The sequence below is a fragment of the Crocuta crocuta genome, unplaced genomic scaffold (genome assembly GCF_008692635.1).
Source record: "Crocuta crocuta isolate KB4526 unplaced genomic scaffold, BGI_CrCroc_1.0 scaffold367, whole genome shotgun sequence".
NCBI classification, from domain to species: Eukaryota; Metazoa; Chordata; class Mammalia; order Carnivora; family Hyaenidae; genus Crocuta; species Crocuta crocuta.
In genome coordinates, this window is record NW_027527936.1 from 3546749 (window position 1) to 3569770 (window position 23022).

Below are 23022 nucleotides of genomic sequence, written 5' to 3' on the forward strand. Positions count from 1 at the left end.
TTTTTTTTTTTTTTTTTTTTTTTTTTTTTTCTAAAGTAAACTTTTTTTGCCCCTATAATTTAATCTTTATGCTGAAAATTGTTCAAAGCCACAGAATATATAGTCATTCCATGCACATTCTTGGGCAGACTGGCCCTGTCATTTCTGGCCATGCGTGCCTCATCTCTTAATACGAAAGCAGCACACTCCCCTTTTGCCTCCCCGCCTGAAAATAGCCAAGGTCAAGTTTTGATACCAGTAGGGATGAGGGTTGGTTTGGATCTAGAATTCAGTCTTAAAAAGAGGCCCGCAAGGCTGTCCTGGCCTCTGGGTGTTGGGAGCGCTCCGCTCTGGGTGGGAGATGGGTCTGTGTCCCTGGGAGGCAGGAGGGGCCCGTGGTGGGGCCTGCCCACCCCCCTCAGCCACTCCATGTGTCCCTTGTAACCAGAGAAGGTTGATGGGCCCTCCTCTCGTGCCCCGCTATTTTTTGTGTTTTCTTTCTCTACAGGTTCCAGTGTCCCCAGTTGCCCGAATATTTCAAGTTAGTTTTCCAAGTTCCGGGGGCTACTCTGGCTTCTGTGTGTTTCCTTCAACTTTTTCTCACCCCTTCGCCTCCACCACCCTTCCTTAGATTCTTTCCCTTCTCTCCTCTCTTCTCCCCTTCTCTCCCCAACTCCCTCCAATCCTGTCTTCCCTCCCGCCGGCCCCCGCCCTCTGCCTCTGTCGCCTCAGTCCTAGTCTGACACCCTTCTGGGTACCTCTCCTGTCTCCACATCTCCCTCCTTATCTCTGCTTCTCTCTCTAGATTCTTCTGGGTCATTCTGCCATGTCTCTGTACTTTGCGTCCACTCCATCCACACGCTAGGTGTGGAGACGATGATGTCACCAAGTCTCCCACAGTGACTGGCGCCAGTGAGGGGCAGGAGGGCTGTGCATGGGCAGGGTTTGTGGGGTGGGTGTGTAGCTGCCCCACCCCGCAACCTGGGCTTCCAGCCCCAGCCCAGGAGGAAGGATGCCTGGCATCCCTCCAGAGAACCCGCCGGGCAAGGCCCTGGTGCCCCCACTCAGCGCCGTGTCCTGCACACATGCTCACACGTGCTCTGGGCACACACACTCCTCTGTCCTCTCCCACCCTCTGGCCGCCGCCGTGTGCTCCACCATCCTGTCGCCGCATGTGCTGCTGTCTCCATGCCACCAGTGCGAGTGCTCCATGATCACACGTTTTCACATGTGCACATACGTGGATTGGGGCTGTCTCCGCCACCCTGCACAGGCCTTGCACTAACTCTGCCCTTATGTGCCTCCACCCCTAGGTATGCGAGACCACCCACCCATCCCCATTACTGACCTGGCGGACAACATCGAGCGCCTCAAAGCCAACGATGGCCTCAAGTTCTCCCAGGAGTACGAGGTGAGACATCTGCACCCCCTGCCATGTGCCTGGCCCAGGCCTAGCCCCACACCAGCTCCTGCCCTGCCTCCGGTCCCAGTTGTGGGTGGGCGGCCCCAGGCTTCCCAGAGCACAGATTGGAGGGATCGGCAGCGGCAAGTGGGGAGCCCAGCTCCTCAGGTGCTAGGCCTGGATGAAGCCCTTTTAAGCACCCCAAGTCTGACACTCAGACATGTGCCCACATGCAAAGAGAAGCAGACAGAAGGTCACGTACACACACACACAGATCAGTAGTAGTAGCTCATTTATCAAGAGCTTACAGCAGGCCAGGCCAGGCCATCCTGTCCTGTCTTCCTTGGAGCATGAAATGGTACTGCTGTTAATCCCATCTTACAGATGAGGGAGCTGAGGTTCAGAGAAGGGAAGTGATTTGCCCAAGATCAAAGAGCTGATGCGTAGTGGAGCCAGGATTCAGACCCAGGCCTGCCGGACGGCCTGTGTCCTGCGCCTGCACATGCTCATGTGTGTTCTCAGGGCCTCATGGGTCACAGAGTGGACAGCTGGGGGACTCCAGGCTCGCTGCTCACACTGCACAAACCTTCCTGCTCCCGGCCCTCCCCATACTCTGTGCACTCTGGTCTTGACTCCTACCTGCTGGGGCTCTGATTTCAGAGCTTCTGGGGTCTGAGGGCCTCCAGGAAGCCCAGCCAGGTGGGGTGGCTTTGCTAGAGAAGCAGATAACGAAGGAGAGCCTCACGTCCTCTAAGGAGCACAGACAGGGGTGTCGTTTTGCCCCATCGGCTCCTCTCCCGCTGTCGCCCCTGCTCCCAGCACAGGCCTGGCCCAGGACTCAACTTTGATCAATGATGGATGGACAGATGATTGATGGGCTGACTCAGCCCAGCCTGCAAGTCTGCTCCCTCTAGTCAGATGTCCGCCCTCAGCTGTGTGTAGTACCCTGGGGTCCCAGGATTCCCCTTCGAGGGCTGTGGGCCAGGTTTCCACAGAGGAAATTGAGCTTGGCAGGCAAATTGATGAACGTGTCTGCTGTGAGGAGAGCCTACCGCCTCTACCCGTAGAGCACCCGCTGGGGCCTGCTCTGCTATAAGCCCCTGCTGCAAAGGTAACAAAGTTGATGAATCACGCAGCCTATGCTTGCACTGGTCAGGGGGGCCTTCAGTGGTCTCTGCCCACGCTCATCCAGTCCCATGTCCCACACCAGCCCTTCCTGCCTACAGGTCTCTGCGCCTCACTGTCTAGGCTCGCCATGTTCCCCCTCACACCTTCTGCCCACTTCTCTACTCGAGTGTGAGCTTTTCCTCCTCCTCCAGGAAGCCTTCTCTGCCTGCCTGGGCCTGCAGTAGGCTTTCTCTCAGCCCAGATCCCATAGCTCTGTCACCTTTGTTGGTCAGTCAGTCAGTCATCACGCGCTGTCGAGCACTTACCCATGCTGAATGTTGGGGATATGGAGACAAATGCCTCAGGCAGCTCAACCAGTGGGGGAGACGAGCTCAGACAGATAATCAACACTGCATATGACAGTATACCCTAGTATTAAATATGACAGGATGTGCAGAGAAAGTAGGCTGACCGCACTGAGGCAGGCTGAGGGGCAGGGCAGGCTGGAGTGTCTCAAAGAAACAGTGCCTGCCGTCATGCGGAGAGTAACTGGCTGGCACCAGAACATGGAGCGCATCATGGGCTCTGCTGAGACCTTCGGATCGTACCTTCTGTAAAAGGCGGGTAGTAACAGAGCCTGCTTCGTAGGGGAAGTACGTGAGGGAATACACGCAAAGCGCTCAGAACAGTGCCAGGCACACGGGGAGTTCTCCCGGAGACGCAGCCGTTAATGGTCATTATCATCTGTGGGGATGAGGAGCCGCGGAAGGCATTGAAGCAGGAAATTGATAATCACATCTGTGTTTTTCTGAGGATTGTTCTGGCTCCAGGACAGAGGGAGTCAGAGTGGGGCACAGGCAGAGAGCGAGATGCCCAAGTCTAAGCTGCAGTGGCCTGGCTGAAGAGAGCCGAGGGGGCGGGAAAGCACAAGGACACGGTGACTGAGGGGGGCAGGGGCACAGAGGGGTTTTTGAGGATGGCTTGAGGGCTCTGGCCAGGGTTTTGGGGGATAAATGCGTGAAGGTGCCTCTGACCGAGATGGTGCTCCAGTGGCAGAGCCGGGTGTGGAGGGAAGCTGATGAAGTCCGCTTAGCAAGGGTTGAGATGGCGGGACCTGTGGGGACCCCAGGTGGGATTCCCCAGGAGGCTGCTGGCCACTCAGTTCAGCTTGCGAGCTCGGGGCACCCAGGCTACAGCCAGGGTTGTGGGCAGCTCCAGCACGTGAGTGCAAGATCCTGTGAGCAAACGAGGGCCCTGCAAGGTAGCGGAGTGCAAAAGCTGGCACACGAACCCTAGAGGAACACCGTGCCCTGCCTGCAGGGAAGAGGGCTGGGCAGGGTGGCCCACTGCACGTGTTGGGCACTGCACGGCTGAGTCACATTGCTCCTTCTTGGTCTGGACTCATTTCCTTAGTTGGGTGCAGGGCTTGAGGGACATTCCCCTGCCTCTACTCCACGCCGACCACCCTACTGGGCAAGGGGATTTGGTGCCATGGTCAGAAGGGCCTCTGGTCCATCACCTCCCCAGCAGGCGATGTGGCAGCCTCTGAGTGCCACAGCTGGGGGCGTGGAGCTGGTCGTGGCTTCAGAGCAAAGGCAGCATGTGGCTGCCACCTGGCAGGCTGGGTCTGGGGGCCAGTAGGGAGACCTCAGCTCTTACCCTGCTCTACCTGCCACCTCTACTTCCTACAGTCCATTGACCCTGGACAACAGTTCACATGGGAGAATTCAAACCTGGAGGTGAACAAGCCCAAGAACCGCTACGCAAATGTCATTGCCTATGACCACTCACGGGTCATCCTTACCTCCATCGATGGTGAGCCGAGGGCAGTGCCCCTCCCATCCCCTTGCTCTCCTCCTTGCTGGCTGGGGTGACTTTCCATCCGTGGGCCCCATGGGTACACCAAGGGATGGTGGGCTGGGTGGGGGGCTCTGGCATAATGCTCTCCCGTGTCCCTTCATGCCCATAGGTGTCCCAGGGAGTGACTACATCAATGCCAACTACATCGATGGCTACCGCAAGCAGAACGCCTACATTGCCACACAGGGCCCACTGCCTGAGACCATGGGCGATTTCTGGCGGATGGTGTGGGAACAGCGCACGGCTACTGTGGTCATGATGACGCGGCTGGAGGAGAAGTCCCGGGTAGGACAGCGCAGGGGCCTGCCGGGAGTGGAGGGGGGAAATACTCAGCCACCAGGTGACTTTCGGCACCTTTTTCTGTCTCTGTTGGAAGTTCCTCAAGGAACTCGCCAAGTGCTATTGTCTTCTCGGAGCACTACCATGTGCCCTGGCTGCTGGCTATTCCTGGGCTATGGCGTGTTCCCTAGAAGCCAGCAGGTTCCTAGGATGTTACCGTGTCATACCAGATGCTGTCATTTTCCAGGAATGTTAATATGTTCCCCAGTTGCTAGCATGTTCCCGAGACGTTCACATGTTCCCCAGATGCTGGAGTGTTCCTGGGGCAGTAACACATCTCCTAAGTTAATTAGTGGGAAGAGCTGCTGTTATCTGCTTTTGCACTGCAAAGCATTGACTGGAACGTAAAATTTACAGAGCTTGAAAATGGCGCATAAACGTTATGGGTAAATTTGGCAGAAAATGTGCCTGGTACGATCTGGTCATGAATAAATAATTTTCAGTTACGGCCTTCATTCCCCCAGCTCAGGCACGGATGGCAGTGTAGCGTGAGAACTGATACGGTCTGGTGAGAGGGTGGCATAACAGATCTGCGAGTTCAGGGCCAGGGGCCTTGCGGCCAAGTAAGCTAGACCTCCCACCCTTCTTTGCCCCGGGGCCCCTGCCTGTCCGAGCCTCTAAGGACCCTCACACTCCCCACTTGTCCCTCTGTAGGTGAAGTGCGACCAGTACTGGCCCGCCCGGGGCACTGAGACCTACGGCCTCATTCAGGTGTCCCTGCTGGACACAGTGGAGCTGGCCACGTACACTGTGCGCACCTTTGCACTCCACAAGGTACGGTCCTGCTCTGGGACTCATCCCCCACCCGGGCCCCATGAGGACAGCAGTTTGAGTTAATTGTGCTGGGGACAGGCGAGCAGGAATTTGCTCCTAGAAGCCAGGGCTTAGAGGTGTGCAAGTGCCCTGTGGCAGCCCGGGCTGTGGGTGGGATGAATGAAAACCATGCTTCGAGCTCCTTCAGTCCATCCTGTGCGGCTTCTGAGTCCCGTGAGAGCAGCAGATCCGGCCTCAGCGTCTGGTCACCATGCCCTGAGTCTACAGCAGGCATACTCCTGCCACACTGTCTGTCCCCACTGTTCTCCCCAGAGTGGCTCCAGCGAGAAGAGGGAGCTGCGTCAGTTCCAGTTCATGGCCTGGCCAGACCACGGGGTTCCCGAGTACCCGACCCCCATCCTGGCCTTCTTGCGGCGGGTCAAGGCCTGCAACCCACTCGATGCAGGGCCCATGGTGGTGCACTGCAGGTGAGGGGGTACAGTGCCACCAGAGGGGTGGGGTGGGAGGTGGGGTGGACCTCTGCCCCAAGCCGAGCCCGTGTTCTGCAGCGCGGGCGTGGGCCGCACGGGCTGCTTCATCGTTATTGATGCCATGCTGGAGCGGATGAAGCACGAGAAGACAGTCGACATCTACGGCCACGTGACATGCATGCGATCGCAGCGGAACTATATGGTGCAGACAGAGGACCAGTATGTGTTCATCCACGAGGCACTGCTAGAAGCCGCCACATGCGGACACACGGAGGTGCCTGCCCGCAGCCTGTATGCCCACATCCAGAAGCTGGGCCAAGTGCCTCCTGGGGAGAGTGTGACTGCTATGGAGCTCGAGTTCAAGGTGGGCTCGGGGGCCTGGACTGGGTCATGGGGATGATCCCCTCCTAGAAAGCCAGGCCTGACCAGCCCCTTCCTCCGTCTAGTTGCTGGCCAGCTCCAAGGCCCACACATCCCGTTTCATTAGCGCCAACTTGCCCTGCAACAAGTTCAAGAACCGCCTGGTGAACATCATGCCCTATGAATTGACCCGGGTGTGTCTGCAGCCCATCCGTGGTGTGGAAGGCTCTGACTACATCAATGCCAGCTTTTTGGATGGCTACAGGTCAGCGTGCCTGCAACTGCACACCATGCCCTATGGGAGCCTAGGCCTGCAGCTGGCTAGCTGGGGCACAGCAGAGCAGGGTCAGCCCAGAAGATCAAAGTGGGCTTCCTGGAGGAGGGGTAGTCAATCAGGGCAGGGCTCCAAGGGACTGGGCGGTCTTAGGGAGACTCAGGGGGCAACAGCACCTCCGGCATGTCCGGTCTTGTGTCCACCGCAGACAGCAGAAGGCCTACATCGCCACGCAGGGGCCTCTGGCCGAGAGCACCGAGGACTTCTGGCGCATGTTGTGGGAGCACAACTCCACCATCATCGTCATGCTGACCAGGCTTCGGGAGATGGGCAGGGTGAGCAACTCCCCTCCCCCGGGCCCTTCCTCTGCCTGGGAGCACACCAGCCATGTCTTCACCACTCTGTCCTGTCACACCCAGACCCTCAGACCCCTTCCTCACCACCCAAGATGCCCAGCCCTGGAGTCCTCTGAAACCTGGAGCTCCCCTCCCCCACTCCCTCCACCTGATCACGGGGGCTGGGTTCTTTGTCCACAGGAGAAATGCCACCAGTATTGGCCAGCAGAGCGCTCTGCTCGCTACCAGTACTTTGTCGTTGACCCAATGGCAGAGTACAACATGCCCCAGTATATCCTGCGTGAATTCAAGGTCACGGACGCCCGGGTAAGTGTAGAGAGGGGAGTGTGCATCTTTGCACAAAAGCACGTCTGCAGCACTTCCTGAGCACTGTGTGGCATGGTGGCTGCCTGCACCGTGCCCTGGCTCAGGCTCTGGGAATCTGAGGCAAGGGTGCAGGTGTGGGGGCATGGGCACATTTCCTGGGGTGGCTTCAGGTATTGTGGTTTCACGGGTGCACACCTGTGTCACTGTCCCGCCCGCCTGGCCTGGTGGGGCTGCAGCGTGAGGCACGAGCGATACGCCTGTTCCCTACCCACCTCTCCCAGGATGGGCAGTCGAGGACAATCCGGCAGTTCCAGTTCACAGACTGGCCCGAGCAGGGTGTGCCCAAGACGGGTGAGGGCTTCATCGACTTCATCGGGCAGGTGCACAAGACTAAGGAGCAGTTCGGGCAGGACGGGCCCATCACGGTGCACTGCAGGTGGGGCTGACCCCTCGGAGGGCTGGGGGAGGGGGGTGACTGTGGGCAGGGTGGGCAGGACCCCTGATCCGGTGCTGTCCCTGAGCAGCGCCGGCGTGGGCCGCACCGGGGTGTTCATCACTCTAAGCATCGTCCTGGAGCGGATGCGCTACGAGGGCGTGGTCGACATGTTCCAGACCGTGAAGACCCTGCGCACACAGCGCCCGGCCATGGTGCAGACAGAGGTACGCAGGCCCACTGGTTGGTGCATGTGCCCAGCTCCCCGCACACACGTGCCGCCAGCATCTACCCTCACCTGCTTTGCGCGAGGTGCCGGATAGGATGAGGGGAGCACACTTCTCGTTCAGCAGCTCCCCACTGAGCACAGCAGAGTGCCTGCTCCCCGGCTAGGGTTGGACGGGAGTCCTTATGGGATGCGTGGTCCAGGAGCAGATAAACTTGATTGAGGTGGCCGTCGGCGGGGAGGGGACGGTTAGGTATGAGGCAAGGGGTGGGGGAAAAGGTGAGCCTTCAGAGGCTCCTCCGGGCTCTCTGGACACTACCTGGGGCAGATGTCTGGGTCTAGCACCTGCTCGTGGCCCACCATCTACCGTGTGAGTGCCCTTGGCAGCCTGTCGGGAGCCTCCACTCATACCACCTAAGGCTGACCAGCCCCCTGTTCCGGCAGGACCAGTACCAGCTGTGCTATCGCGCGGCCCTGGAGTACCTTGGCAGCTTTGACCACTATGCAACGTAACTACCGCCCCCTCTCCTCCGCTGCCCCTGCCTGGGGCTCCGGAGGGGACTCAGCTCCTCTGAGCCATACCGACCATCGTCTCGCCCTCCTGCACGGATGCTGTTGCTGGCAGAGCACAGCCCACTGGGGTCACAGCGTTTCAGGAACATTGCCACACCAAATGGAGAGCCCAGAACACCCCTGGGCGAGTGGGTGGGCCGGCAGGCAGGTGCCGTGGCCCGTCTCTGTCCACCAGGCCCGCCCAGAGCCTGCTTCGAGCTCTCTGTTCTGCTGCCGCCGCGTTTCTCATGCTTCTTTTCATGGGGTGGGGATGGGGGCAAAGTCTCCTTTTTTATACATTAAGTGGGGTAGACTGAGGGATTCTAGCCTTTTCCCTCTGATTTTCCTTTTGCAAATCCTTAACTGCAGAATGGGCTGCTGTGGGGTTGGGGGCTCCATTTGTTTTCTTTTTTGAGTTCATTCTGGACCTCCTTTCTGTATGAGTCTTGCTGCTGAAGGACAGAACATGCCTTCCTCGTGTGGAGCTGGGGCTGCCGGCTTAAGTGCAGGCCCAGCCGTGGGCCTGGAGCCGTCCCCGGTCCAGCTGCTCCTCCAGCCGTTCCGACAAGATCGTGTTTCAGCCAAATGCGGGGACACACAATTCTTTTTTTAAGTTTTGTTTTGTTTTTCCTTCAGAGCCTTATTTTAGGCCCCACAGACAGTGGTGGGCGGGGAGGAGATAGGAAACACTCATCCCCAGATGTCTGTTCCCGTGTGTGTGTGTAACATTCACAGCCCAGAACCACAGACGTGTCTCGGGGAGCCTGGCAAGGCATTCCTCATCACCATCGTGTTTGCAAAGATTTAAAAAAACGCAAAGAAAAAAAAACAAAAACAAAAAATAAAAAACAAAAACAAAAAAAACCCACCAAGAAAAACAGAGTCATCCCCCTGGCCTCTGCTTCAAACCCCCAAGAGGGGAGGCGGCTCTGTGTGCCTGGGCTGCCCAGGGGAGCCGCCAGGCCGGCCTCTGGGCCCACAGAGCCTTGCTCTTGTCCCCAGCATTGCGGTATGGCGTGGTGCTGGTAAGCTGTGGATCTGGCCGTGGGGCCAAGGTGATTGACACAGGTCAGGGTGTGTACCACGCCCCGCACACCTCAGGGCCGAGCAGGGGCACAGCTGGCCCTTCAGGTCTAGGCCAGTGGGCCTGGTAGCACATGTCTATCCTCGGAGCAGGGGCCAGATGATGTCTCTCCCTGGTTTGCAGCCGTTTTCAAAGCCCCTGAGAATTGCTCTTTTCCACTCCTTCAAGATGCCCTTATAAACCAATGTGGCAAGACTACTGGACTTCTCTCAATGGTACTATACTCAATCCTTATTATCTTGGCTTACTGAGGGGCAGGGAGAGGGCCTCTTCCTCTGGGCAGCACTATCTAGATAGGTAAGTGGGGGCGGGGAAGGGTGCATAGCTGTTTTAGCCGAGGGACATGGAGCAGACGTCCCCAGATCTAGCTAGGCTCAGTCAAGATCAACAATCCAGGGTTGGTAATGTTGGATGAAACATTCATTTTTACCTTGTGGATGCTAGTGCTGTAGAGTCCACTGTTGTACACAGTCTGTTTTCTATTTGTTAAGAAAACTACAGCATCATTGCATAATTCTTGATGGTAATAAATTTGAATAATCAGATTTCTTACAAACCCGGGCCTCTGTCTCAGCTCTTTCTGGAACCAAAGAGAGGGCTCCGTAAGTTCAATACCTAGGGGTACCTTCTGGAGATGGCCTGCTCCTAAGGAGACAGTGAGGCTGCCCCAAGTGTTTGCGGCAGGTCGGGCTCCCAGCATGGCTGCCCACTTTCAGGAAGGCACATTACAAACCCTGAAAACCAGATGCCAGTGTGTGCCAAGGACGGCCCACAGGGCACCCAGCTCCCTAGGCAAAGGGCAGACCCTTTGCCTCTCCTTGCCCTCAGGATGTTCTGGGTCATCGTGTCAGGGATTCTCCAGGAGCCACACCCCTCCCTCCCCTTTCCTCTTCTCCCCTGCTGTGAGGAGAGAGATGGCATGTGCCAGTGGAGGCTGGGACCATACGGAAATTGATTAACGAGGACCCTTGTAATCCTTGATACCGGACACTGTGGCCATCTGACCCCCAGCAACATCTTGTTGAACCCTGTGGCCTCTCTACCAGTGGTCAGACCAGTGGCATCAGTGCGTGGCACCCCATCCACCCAGGTCTGCCTGCCCCCACCAACCCATTCTCAGCACAGCGGCCAGAGTGGCTCTTCCTGTGGGCAGACGTGACCGTGTCACTGTCCGGGCCAGACCCTGCCAAGCCCTCACGGTTGGCCCAAACACCCTGGGTCTCCAAGGCTGCAGACCTGGCCTCTACAGTCTCCTCTTTCCTCCTGGCCCCTCGCCCCCTGCCCTCCAGCCACGACACGGTCCACTCTGTCAGCCAGTGACCTGAACAAAGACTTCTACCCTTGTGGTATCTATACTCATAGGAGGAAATATGGTGCGTATGAAAAATAATAAACAGACGTATATGTAGTTTGTTACCGATGAGTGCCATGGGGGCGGAATTAAAATAGGAGGGATTAGGCACGTGGGGAAGGGTGGTCAGAGGAAGCCTCATTGAAAAGATGGGATGGGAAGAAAGACCAAGCTGATGAGGGATTCTGCTCCAAACAAAGCTTGAGCGCCTGGCAGAAAGAGCAGCTGAAGCAAACGCCTCAGGAAGGAATGTGCCTGATTGTGGAGGCTGGTGTGGCCCTGACACCACGAGCCACCCACGGGTGAGAGAGTAATGGGAGATGACATCAGAAAGGAAATGGGGGGGGGGCCCGCCTGGATGGCTGAGTCCAGCTTCAGCTCAGGTCATGACCTCATGTTTTGTGGGTTCGAGCACCGTGACAGGCTCTGTGCTGACAGCTCGGAGCCTGGAGCCTGCTTCCAATTCTGTGTCCCCCTCTGCCCCTCCCTCGCTTGCACTCTCTCTCTCAAAAATAAACAAACATTAAAAAAAAAAAAAACTTGTAAAAGAAAGGAAATGGGATGGGGTGCCTGGGTGGCTCAGTGACTTCAGCTCAGGTCATGATCTCATGGTTCATGGGTTTGAGCCCCGTGTCAGGCTCTGTGCTGACAGCTAGCTCAGAGCCTGGAGCCTGCTTCAGATTCTGTACCTCCCTCTCTCTCTGACCCTCCCTTGCTCACGCTGTCTCTCTCTCTCAGAAATAAATAAAGCATTAAAAAAAGAAAAAAAGAAAGAAATGGGAACCAACTCCTAGGCCATTAGGGAGAACCTCGGTGGAAACCCAGGTGTGGTGAGAAGTGGCCAGATATGCTCATATCTCGGCGATGGCACTAGAAGAACTTGCTTATGGGTCAGATGAGATAAAGAGTCAAGGCAGAGTCAAGGTGGATCTCACAGGCTTTGCTTGAGAAACTGGAAGGTTGAGGTGGTCATTCACTGTGATCAGAAAGGCTGAATCTAAGTGAGCTTTTTTTGGTTTTGGGGGGTTTTGAGGGGGGGAGGGTTAAATATATAATTCATTGTCAATCAACAAAACTAAAATGCAACCAACGGAATGAGAGAAGATTTTTACAAATGACCTATCAGGTAAAGGATTAATATATAATTTATTGTCAAGTTAGCTAACATACGGTGTATACAGTGTGCTCCTGGTTTTGGGGATAGATTCCCAGGATTCATCGCTTACATACAACACCCAGTGCTCATCCCAACAAGTGCCCTCCTCAATGCCCATCACCCACTCTCCCCTCCCCCCCATCCCAAACCTAAGTATTGAATAACCTACTCCAGGTCCCAACTGGAACATCGCACTCCCACGTCTGCTTGACTCCAGGGCGCTTTCCACACTGCCATCTGCCTATAGCTAGGAGCACAGACGCACTGAGACAAACAGTATCTGGAAGAAAATACACCAAGAGTTGTGAGGTTGGGTGATTTTCTTCCTAATTTTTCAAATCTTCTGTAAAGAATTAATATTGCTTTAATATTTTAAACACAAAGTTGTACAATGAATACTTATTTGTTTTTATTTTTTTATTTTTTCTTTAAATGTTTTTTATTTATTTGTAGGAGAGAGAGAGAGACAGCGTGAGCAGAGGAGGGTCAGAGAGAGAGGGAGTCACAGACTGAAACAGGCTCCAGGCTCTGAGCTGGCAGTCAGCACAGAGCCCGACGCGGGGCTCGAACCCATAAACCGCGAGATCATGACCTAAGCGAAAGTCGGACGCTTAACCGACTAAGCCACCCAGGCGCCCCTACTTATTTGTTTTTAAAAACAAAAATCAGGGCTCCTGGGTAGCTCAGTCAGTGGGCTCAGGTCATGACCGCAGGGTCATGGAATTGAGCCCCGTGTCTGGCTCCGCTGCACTGAGTGGGCAGCCTGCTTAAGGTTCTCCCTCTTTCCCTCTGCCCCTCTCGCCCTCGTGCACTCTCTCGCTCTCTCTCTCTCTCAAAAACTAAAAAATATTTGAAATAGGATAGAAGTGGAAAATGTTAAAGTCCCCATTCTTTCCTTTCCTTTGAAATCTCTGGACAACAATTTAGTCTATATTCTCCTGGGCATTTTCTATGAATATACAAACATGTATATAATGTATATAAACCTTATTTATGTATTTTTAAATGTTTATTTATTTTTGATAGAGCGCGAGCAGAGTAGCAGAGAGAGAGGGAGACACAGAATCCGAAGCAGGCTCCAGGCTCTGAGCTGTCAGCACAGAGCCCAACACAGGGCTCAAACTCATGAACCACGAGATCAAAGTCAAACGCTCACCCGACTGAGCCATCCAGGCATCCCACTTTATTTTTTATACAACTAGAATCCTAGTGATATCTTTCTGTAAATTTCCCTTTTCATTTAAATATGTTGTGGATCTCTTTCCATGTCAGTACCTCATCTTTTATTTTTCAGTACAAAAAGGTGTTTTTATTAAAGCACAGGGACAGGACCAGTGGGCAGAAAGAGCTTTAGTACCTCATCTTTTAAACAGCTACACAACGCTACTGTTAAAGATGTACCATAATTTTGTTAAATGGTTATCAGTATAGCTTTTTTTTTTTTTTTTACTAAAGAACAAAGTGGATGCACATTACAGATAAAAATAATTAAGTCTAGGGGCACCTGAGTGGCTCAGTCAGTTATGCGTCTGACTTCAGCTCAGGTCATGATCTCGCAGTTTGGTTTGTGGGTTCAAGCCCTGCATCGGGCTCTGCACCATCATTGCGGAGTCGCCCTAGGATGCTCCCTCCCTCTCTCTGTCCCCTTGCATGCGGGTGCGCTTGCTCACTCGCTCTCTCTCAAAATAAATAAATCAACAAATTTTTAAAAATAACTAAGTCTTGAGGGTACAAAACAAGAGATCAGCTTTCCTCCCTCCTCTCCCCAGCTCCGGTTTCATTCCCTGAAGCTGCTGGTTGTAGTTTTCCCAGGCCGGAAGCATGCAGCTTCACACTACGCATTGCACTTTCAGTGGACAGTACCCGGTGACTCCAGGTGTGGGGTTTCATCGCATTATGTGACCTCCCACCTGTGCCTCCTGCTTCTGTTAGATCTATTATTACTTTGCGTTTTTCCGGAGCTCCGTCAGGACTTCAAACATCCTTACACATCTCTGTCTTGATTTCTCGTTTTAGGCAGTACCTACTGATTGCCCTCTAAGAAGAATGAGGACATTAGCTCCCTTCCCACTAGCTCCCTTCCCACGATTCCCCCTCCTCCCTCCTCCCACTACAATTTTCTGTTGTTTCACGTGGTCATGGTTTACAATCCTTTCTGTCCTATCAGTACAATTAAGTCTTCCATCCCAGAAATTGAAAACCGATAAACGCCATTTCAGTTGTATGTTGATGAAAAATCTGTCAAGCGCCAATTTCAAATAAGTTTTTTTTCCCCCGATTTCTTCCTTCTTTCCCTCACATGTGGCTCGCACTCAGCTGCCGTCGTTTCTTGTACAGCCTGCTCGCCTTTTTCTTCAGTGATTATTCCCCCATGAGAGTGTTTTCACGCAGGATTAGAATCTTTCCGAGGTCTATAGGTCTGAAAATATCTTTTACGCTCACTCATGGTTTTAACTTTGCCTGGTATGGACTTCTTTATAAAGGAAAAACTTGTTTTCCCCAGAAACCTAAAGATATTTTTCCTAGTTTTGTATTAACTAGTTGTTGGAGGAGGGATTGTACTGGCAAATGTTGAGGCTTTGCAAATGGGATTCTGTACCAAATTACCCTGATATTTGCCCCGCTCATCACTTTGATTTTTTATTTGTAGACTCTGAACTCAAAACCTGTCCAAGCTTCCCTTGGGAAGAACAACCTTTAACCCAGATATCTTGGTTTTAAGAAGAACGTGGATTTTTTTGGTTTTGGTTTTGAGAAAATGTGGTTTTCTAAGCTCTGACTTCTCTATCTGCCTACTATTTTTTGGAATTCTTACTTTTAAATACTTTGGAGGCGCCTGGGTGGCTCAGTCAGTTAAGCATCTGACTTTTGATTTTAGCTCAAGTCTTGATCTCATGGCTCATGAGTTCAAGCCCCTCATCGGGTCTCTCTCTCTGCCCTTCCCTCATTTTTGCTCTTTCTGTCTCTCTCTCACTGTCTCAAAATAAATTTTAAAAAAGAGTAATAACAATAAAAAAATACTTTGGTGGGGGCACCTGGCTGGCTCAGTCAGTAGAATGTGCAATTTTTGTTGTTGTTGTTTATTTATTTATTTTGAGAGAGAGAGAGGGCAAATCGAGTAGGGGCAAAGAGAGAGGAGAAAGAGAATCCCAAGCAGAGCTGATGTGGGGCTCGAACTCACAAACCATGAGATCATGCCCTGAACCAAAATCAAAAGTCACATGGTTGGGGCATCTGGGTGGCTCAGTCAGTTAAGTGTCATCTTTAGTTCAGGTCAAGCCCCGTGTCAGACTCTGTGCTCACAGCTCAGAACCTGGAGCCTGCTTCAGATTCTGTGTCTCCTCTCTCTATCTCTCCCCCACTCATGCTCTGTCTTTCTCTCTCCTTCAAAAGTAAATAAACACCAAAAGAAAAAAAGTCACATGGTTAACTAACTGAACCACCCAGGTGCCCCAAATGTGTGACTGTATGACTCTTTTTTTTTTAATGTTTTTTATTTATTTCTGAGAAATAGAGAGAGAGAGAGAGAATGAGCAGAGAACGGTCAGAGAGAAAGGGATTCACAGAATCTGAAACAGGCTCCAGGCTCTGAGCTCGCTGTCAGCACAGAGCCCGATGCGGGGCTCGAACCCACGAACCGTGAGATCATGAGCTGAGCCGAAGTCGGACGCTTAAGCAACTGAGCCACTCAGGCGCCCCAGTATGACTCTTGATCTCAGGGCCGTGAGTTCAAGACCCACAGTGGAGGTAGAGTTTACTAAAACAAAACAAAACTTTGGTGTATGGTTAATGTATCTAAATTGGGTTTTTCCCCCCAAATATTATTTGTTAGATCACTATTCTTCCAGCACTAATTTGTAATGCCTCTTTTTTTTTATCACCAGTGAAGTCATTACGTAGTGTCTACTTCTGAGCCTCAAGTCTATTTCATTCATCTGTCTAGTCTAAGTCAAAACTATTCAGGGCGCCTGGGGGGCTCAGTCAGTTGAGTGTCCGACCAGCTCAGCTCATGATCTCACGGTTCATGAGTTCAAGCCCCAGGTCAGGCTCTGTGCTGACAGCTCAGAGCCTGGAGCCTGCTTCAGATTCTGTCTCCCTCTCTCTCCCCTCCCTGCTTGCACTCTCTCTCTCTCAAAAATAAACATAAAAAAAAAAAACCTACTCATGAAACCGCTATGGCTTTGTTTTATTATCTGATACAGCTAGTTNGGACGCTTAACCGGCTAAGCCACCCAGGCGCCCCTCTTTTTCTTTTTTTTCAAAAGCAGTGTTATGCCCCTATTTTTCTTCCAACCGGACTATAGAATTTTTTTTGGAAAATTCCCATCCCTCAATGTTGGTTGCAGATTTTATTGCACCTCAGTAAATAAAACTGATAACAATATATCTAAGAATATGTGTTAACATAAAACAAGGAAAAAGCTGGCTGAAGTCTCAATGAAACCTAGGATCTGGGATCAAAAGAAAGCTGTGCTCATCCAGCGCTGCTGAAAAGGAAGAAACATTGGTATCTGCAGCCATCTGTTTCTAGAGCAAATGTGGCTCAAGGATGTCACAGGCTCTCCACATCCCCAGCATTGACAACCTGGCATTTGAGACCATCATACTCTTCTTCAAGTGCAGCTCATCTCTCCTTGAACCCTTTACCCCAGGCTTATCTAAATACTTGCTATTTATTAAGTACATCATGCCAAACAGCTTGTAACAATGAAAGGGTTAAGTCCAAAACTACTTTCGAATCAATAAAAGCAAAAGTAGACACCCTAGGGGCACCTGGGTGGCTCAGTCAGTTAAGCATCCAACTCTTTTTTTTTTTTAACAGATTCTTTTTTTAATTTTTTAAAAACTTTTATTCAGTATTGAGAGCAACAGAGCACAGGCAGGGGAGGGTCAGAGAGAGAGGGAGATACAGAATCCAAAGCAGGCTCCAGGCTCTGAGCTGTCAGCACAGAACCTGACGTGGGGCTTGAACTCATGAACCGTGAGATCATGAGCTGAGCTGAAGTCGGACGCTTAACTGACTGAGCCCCCCAGGCGCTCCCATCCAACTCTTGATGTGGCTCAGGTCATGATCTCAGGTCGGTCATGAGATTGAGCCCCGCTGAGGTGTCCACATGGAGTGCGGAGCCTGCTTGGGAGTCCCTCTCTCCCTCTCTTTAAAAATAAATAAACATTACTGGGGAGCCTGGGTGGCTTAGTCAGTTAGGCGTCCGACTTTCGCTTGGGTCATGATCTCGCGGTTCATGGGTTCGAGCCCTGCATCGGGCTCTCTGCTGACTGCCAGCTCAGAGCCTGGAGCCTGTTTCAGAGTCTGTGATTCCCTCTCTCTCTGACCCTCCCCTGCTCATGCTGTCTCTATCTCTCCCCTAGAAATAAATAAAACATTAAAAAAAAAGTTTTTTAAATAAATAAACATTACAAAAAAGAAAGTGAACACCCTAATGGAAAGATGTGCATGGACACAAATAGGGAATTTGCAAAATGGGATACACAAAGTCCAGTACAAATGTGGAAGATACTCAGCCTCACTATCAAAGAAATGCAAATTGAAAAAAAAATGCAAATGGAAACAACAAGGAGGTACTACTGTTTGACTATCAAATTGGCAAAAACTGTGTGTTAATGTGGTATGGGGAAGTGGATGCTCATTATTGTTAGTGGGAATATAAGCTGGTTCTACTTGGGGTGCCTGGGTGGCTCAATCAGTTGGGTATCTGACTTTAGCTCAGGTCATGATCTACGGTTTGTGGGTTCAAGCCCCACATCAGGCTCTGTGTCGAACGTTTGCTCAGAGCCTGGAGCCTGCTTCAGATTCTGTATCTCCTTATCTCTCTGCCTTTCCTCTGCTCATTCTCTGTCTCTCAAAAATAAATATACGTCAAAAACAAAGTTCTACTTTTCTGGAGGAATATTTGCAGTTATCTATCAAAAGCCTTAAAATATGCTTTATCTGTAGCCCAGAGATAGATATTTAGAAATTTATAGAAAAGAAACAACTGACAAATATTTTAAAAATTTATGGGCAAAGATTTAACACAGCCTCATTTATAATACTAAAAAGTTGGAAACAACTCAAAATACCCACACCTACACCCACACAAACGCCTAGATTTCAGGCTTCTTCAAGTGAATTTGGAGCCCATCAGTGTCCTATCCCCTGGGGACATGTTAGAAACACACTTAGGTCCCACCCCAGACCTACTGAAACAACTTTTATTCTGACAGCTCCTTAGGGTATTTGTAGGAGCATGAAGATTTCTGAAGCCCAGGCAAGGATATATACCAAAATGTTGACTGTGATTTTCTGGGTAGTGGCGCTCCCCGTGTTAACTGAATTTGCTAGTTTTTCCACCTCTGACCTGCACTGTTTTTGTAAGAATGTGTCAACTGTAGTAGGCACCATGTCCTGGTGAAATTTGCCTAGACACCCTTCCGGGCACACCTCATCCAAGACCAAGGATGGTCTCTCGGAAATTTTCCTCTCGGAAATCCCCATCTTAGCCCCTTCCTTCTCCACCCCCAGCTAGATGGCCTCACCTCCAGCTCTGTTGTTGGTACAGTAACCATAGCACTGCGCTGAAATTACTACCATTGCTTCTTCAGCTGCTCACAAACTAAAATAGGAAAAAAAAATACCAAAGAAATTATCCGGGCTGCAGTGCAGAAAAGAGATGCAAATTGACATTATAATTACGGTCTGATTCATCGGTCTCCTCCAGTGGACTGTGAACTTCTTGAAGGCAAGGACCGTGTCTCACTTGCCTCCCAGCTTAGTGTGGCCCAAAGCAGGGACTCAATAAATGTTGGCTGAGTGGATGAAGGGGGAGGTGTTTGCCCTGGCCCGGAGGCAAGGAGTAAATCTGATCAGGGCAGGAGGGATTCAGGCGGGGACTGTCAGAGCACACAGTCCTCAGTACCTCTGCTCCCAGCCCCCCTGACGCCTGCCTTCTAGAGCCTCAGACACACCCTGGTGTCAGCTCCTAGAGGGACTTCCCACCCTGCAGCCACCTCAACTAAGAAAGGACCTGCATCCACCACACCAGACTCGACCTTCTCCCTGATGAGCTGCTTTCCTCCCCTTCCCCCACACCAGAGAGGTTTTGGGCCCCAGAACTGGGGTGCTCCTCAATCGCCTTGTGTCCCAAACCCCAATCCAGGGATGGCCTTTTCCAGCCTCACCTCAGAGCAGTCTCTGCAGTTAGTCCTGTCTGAGTTCCATGTAGTCCTAACGATTTAAATCCAACAAACATGGTACACTTAAAAAAAATATGTATTTTTTGTGTGTGGGGGGGGTGGAATGCAAGCAGGGGTAAAGCAGGGAGAGGGGGATAGAGGACACGAAGTGAGCTCTGCGCTGACGGCAGAGAGCCCGAGGCTGACTTGAACTCACAAACCATGAGATCATGATCTGAGCCCAAATTGGATGCTCAACCGACTGAGCCACCCAGGTGCCTCAACACACTATTTTTTTTAAGTTTATTTTTTTATTTTGAAACTGAGAGAAAGAATCCCAAGCAGGCTCTGCACAGAGCTGGATGTGGGGCTCAAACTCACAAACAGTGAGATCATGACCTGAGCAGAAATCGAATGCATAGCCCACTGAGCCACCCAGGCGCCTCACGGTGTACACTTATCAAGTGCGGTAATAACACCTACTAGTTATCAACCACTTAAATGGACAAGCACTCTACCTGTGTTGCTAAAATTTTGTTCCCCCAACAGCCTTGTATAGTTGGTTGTATTATTATCTCCTTTTGCAGCTGAAGACTAAGATTCAGAGAGGTCAAGCAAGTCATTCTAAGGCACACAGGAAAGGAGCAGAACCTAGATATTACCCTGGATGTGGGTGATCCCAGAGCCTGCATGCTTTAACTACTATACAAATCACAGTCCAGGTGGTGTCATTTATCCATTCTTTCCACAAATAATATTCCAGGAGTGTTAGCTGAGCACTTGGCATGAACCAGGCTTTGTACAAAGTGGATTCGGTGGTGGCAAAACAAAACCCCTCCCCTTAGAAGCCTAGCCTGGCAGGAAACAGACAGACATCTGTACAGAAACCTCACGTACATAACTACAAACTCTCCTGGATGCTCTGTGGGCAAAGCACCAAATACAAAGGAAGCAGCACAGGACCTGCCTGGGACTCAGAAAGGCCCTGAGGAGGGAGGGAACGTCGCTACTTCAAAGAGTGCTTTAGGAAAACAGGACAAGGCCTGCCTGGCTGGAGCCCAGAGAGCGCCCAGAGAGTGGTGCAGGGCTGGGAGGAGAGTGGGCGGGGCCAGATCACCGATGGCCTGCTACGCCTAGGCGGGGAACTTGGGAATATTTAAAGGGTTTTCAGGAGAGGGGTGATTCAGGCTTACTTTTTGTCTTTTTCGTTTTTGTTTTATTTTATTTTTTATTCATTTTTTAAATGTTTATTTTGAGAGAGAGACAGAGCACGAGCAGGGATAGGGCAGAGAGAGAGGGAGACACAGCATCCACAGCAGGTTCCAGGCTCTGAGCTGTCAGCACAGAGCCTGATGTGGGGCTTGAACTCACAAAATGTGAGATCGATCATGACCTCAGCTGAAGTCGGACACTTAACTGACTGAGCCATCCAGGTGTTCCTATTTATTTTTGAGAGACAGAGACAGCGTGAGTGGGGGAAGGGCAGAGAGGGAGACAGAATCCAAAGCAGGCTCACAGAGTCCTACGCAGGGCTCGGATCCAAAAACTGTGGATCATGACCTGAGCTGAAGTGGATGCTCAACCAACTGAGCCACCCAGATGCCTGCCTCCCCCTCCCCACCCTGTGCTTGCTTTTTTTTTTTTTTAATGTTTTTTATTTATTTCTGAGATTGAGAGAGAGAGAGGCAGCATGAGCAGGGGAGGGTAGAGAGAGAGGGAGACACAGAATCAGAAGCAGGCTCCAGGCTCTGAGCTAGCTGTCAGCACAGAGCCTGATGCGGGGCTCGAACCCACGAACCTTGTGATCATGACCTGAGCCGAAGTCGGATGCTCAGTCGACTGAGCCACCCAGGTGCCCCTCGCGCTTGCTTTTTGAAAGATCTCTCTTGTTGTCGTTTGGAGAACAGATTGGAAGGGACAACAGTTACGTGGTGCATGCAGGTAACTGGTGATGGTGATGTGGGAATGGTAGTAACAGGCAAGGGAAGAAGAGGGGGTTGGGGGACATCATTTTGAAAGTAAGGCCAGTAGGATTGAGTGTGGGCTATAAGAAGATGAAGAATGCCTGGGGGGTGCCTGGGTGGCTCAGTCAGTTAAGCTTCGGATTTCAGTTCAGGTCATGAGCTCAGGGTTTGTGGGTTCCAGCCCCGTGTCAGGCTTTGTGCTGGCAGCCCAGAGCCTGGAGCCTGCCTTGGATTCTGTGTCTCCCTCTCTCTGCCCCTCCCCCACTTGTGTTTGCGCACTTTTTTTCTCTCTCTCTCTCAAAAGTAAATAAACATTAAAAAAAAAGAATGTCTGGCCACCTGGATGAATACTGGTGCCTTTTCTGAGATGGGGGAGCACTGAGGGAGAGGCAGGTTTAGGGGAGAACCAAGAGTTTGCCTTTGCTGAGTTTGAGGTGCCTGTAATAGTCTGAGTAGACCATTAGAATTGTCTTCAACTCTGGGTCCCTAGAATCAGCACAAAATTGGTGGTTATTTAAAAATCTATAAATAAGGGGAGGCTGGGTGGCTCAGTAGACTAAGAATCTGACTTCAGCTCAGGTCATGATGTCACAGTCCCTGAGTTCGAGCCCCATGTTGGGCTCTGTGCTGACAGCTCAGAGCCTGAAACCTGCTTTGGATGCTGTGTCTCCCTCTCTCTCTGCCCTTCCCCCGCTCATGCTCTCAATCTCTCTCTCTCTCTCTCTCTCTCTCTCTCTCAAAAATAAATAAACATTAAAGTTTTTAAAATCTGTAAATATTTTAATGTGTTTTTATTTTATTATTATTTTTTTTAATATTTATTTCTTTTTTTGAGAGAGAGACACACACAGAGTGTGAGCAAGGAGGGTCAGAGAGAGAGGGAGACACAGAATCCGAAGTAGGCTCCAGGCTCTGAGCTGTCAGCACAGAGCCCGATGCGGGGCTCGACCTCCTGACCTGAGCTAAAGTCAGCCGCCTAACCGACTGAGCTACCCAGGCGCCCCAATGTGTTTTTATTTTTGAGAGAGAGAGACAGCATGAGAAGGGGAGGGTCAGAGAGAGGGGGAGACACAGAATCTGAAACAGGCTCCAGGCTCTGAGCTGGCTGTCAGCACAGAGTCCGACGTGGGGCTCGAACCCACAAACCATGAGATCATGACCTGAGCTGAAGTCAGACGCTTAACCGACTGAGCCACCCAGGCACCCCTAAATCTGTAAATAAAAGAATTCACAAATGGGTAGAATTTGAGCCAAGCCTTTTTTTTTTTTTTTTAATGTTTATTTAGTTTTGAGAGAGAGGGAGCCAGGTAGGGACAGAGAGGGAGACAGAGACTGGAAGCAGGCTCTATGCTGACAGCAGAGAGACCAAGGTGGGGCTTGAACTCATGAACCAAATCACCAAATCACCAACTGAGCCACTCAGACACCCCACTGAGTCAAGTCTTGAAGAAGGGATGGGATTTGGCCTTGAGCTGAAGACATTCTGGAGCCTGAGATCCAAACAAAAACCAAATACAACAGTTGGTGGAAGCAAATAAAGAACCAAATGTGATGTAGAAGTGGCCCACGGGGCGCCTGGCTTCGCCTCTTTGTGCCTTTGCCTCTAATGATGAGCCATCCTCTGCTGAGCAGGGAACTAAGTCAGGGCAACAAAGAAAAAGTATGTTTTTATTAAACGGAGGAATCCGGGGTGTATTTATGGGTATGTGCGTGCCTGCCTCTAAGCGTTTTTATATTTGTATTTTTATATTTCGTAGGCTAGAAGGCCCTGGTCTTTCCAGGTGACCTTGCCTGCAAGGCTGAATTCCCTTTTCATTTACATGGACTAACCTGACTGCAGAACCCCCACCCCCCCC

The 23022-nt window shown here is 51.5% G+C and overlaps 1 protein-coding gene across 5 annotated transcripts in view; it reads left to right on the forward strand.

Moving 5' to 3' along the window:
* Positions 1-10078, forward strand: part of PTPRF (protein tyrosine phosphatase receptor type F) — a 95517-nt gene extending 85439 nt beyond the window's left edge. For 3 of the 5 annotated variants that reach the window (XM_077752038.1, XM_077752040.1, XM_077752039.1), the window contains 13 exons: positions 488-520; positions 1293-1390; positions 4180-4303; positions 4458-4633; positions 5342-5461; positions 5774-5928; positions 6010-6295; positions 6378-6556; positions 6774-6900; positions 7102-7227; positions 7509-7663; positions 7752-7887; positions 8331-10078. In XM_077752038.1, the coding sequence (XP_077608164.1) occupies positions 488-520; positions 1293-1390; positions 4180-4303; positions 4458-4633; positions 5342-5461; positions 5774-5928; positions 6010-6295; positions 6378-6556; positions 6774-6900; positions 7102-7227; positions 7509-7663; positions 7752-7887; positions 8331-8399 (1784 nt within the window). In that variant the 3' untranslated portion in view covers positions 8400-10078. The remainder of the gene's footprint in view (positions 1-487; positions 521-1292; positions 1391-4179; positions 4304-4457; positions 4634-5341; positions 5462-5773; positions 5929-6009; positions 6296-6377; positions 6557-6773; positions 6901-7101; positions 7228-7508; positions 7664-7751; positions 7888-8330) is intronic. The other 2 variants (XM_077752041.1, XM_077752042.1) reach the window with 1 other exon arrangement.
* The last annotated feature ends 12944 nt before the right edge of the window (positions 10079-23022 follow it).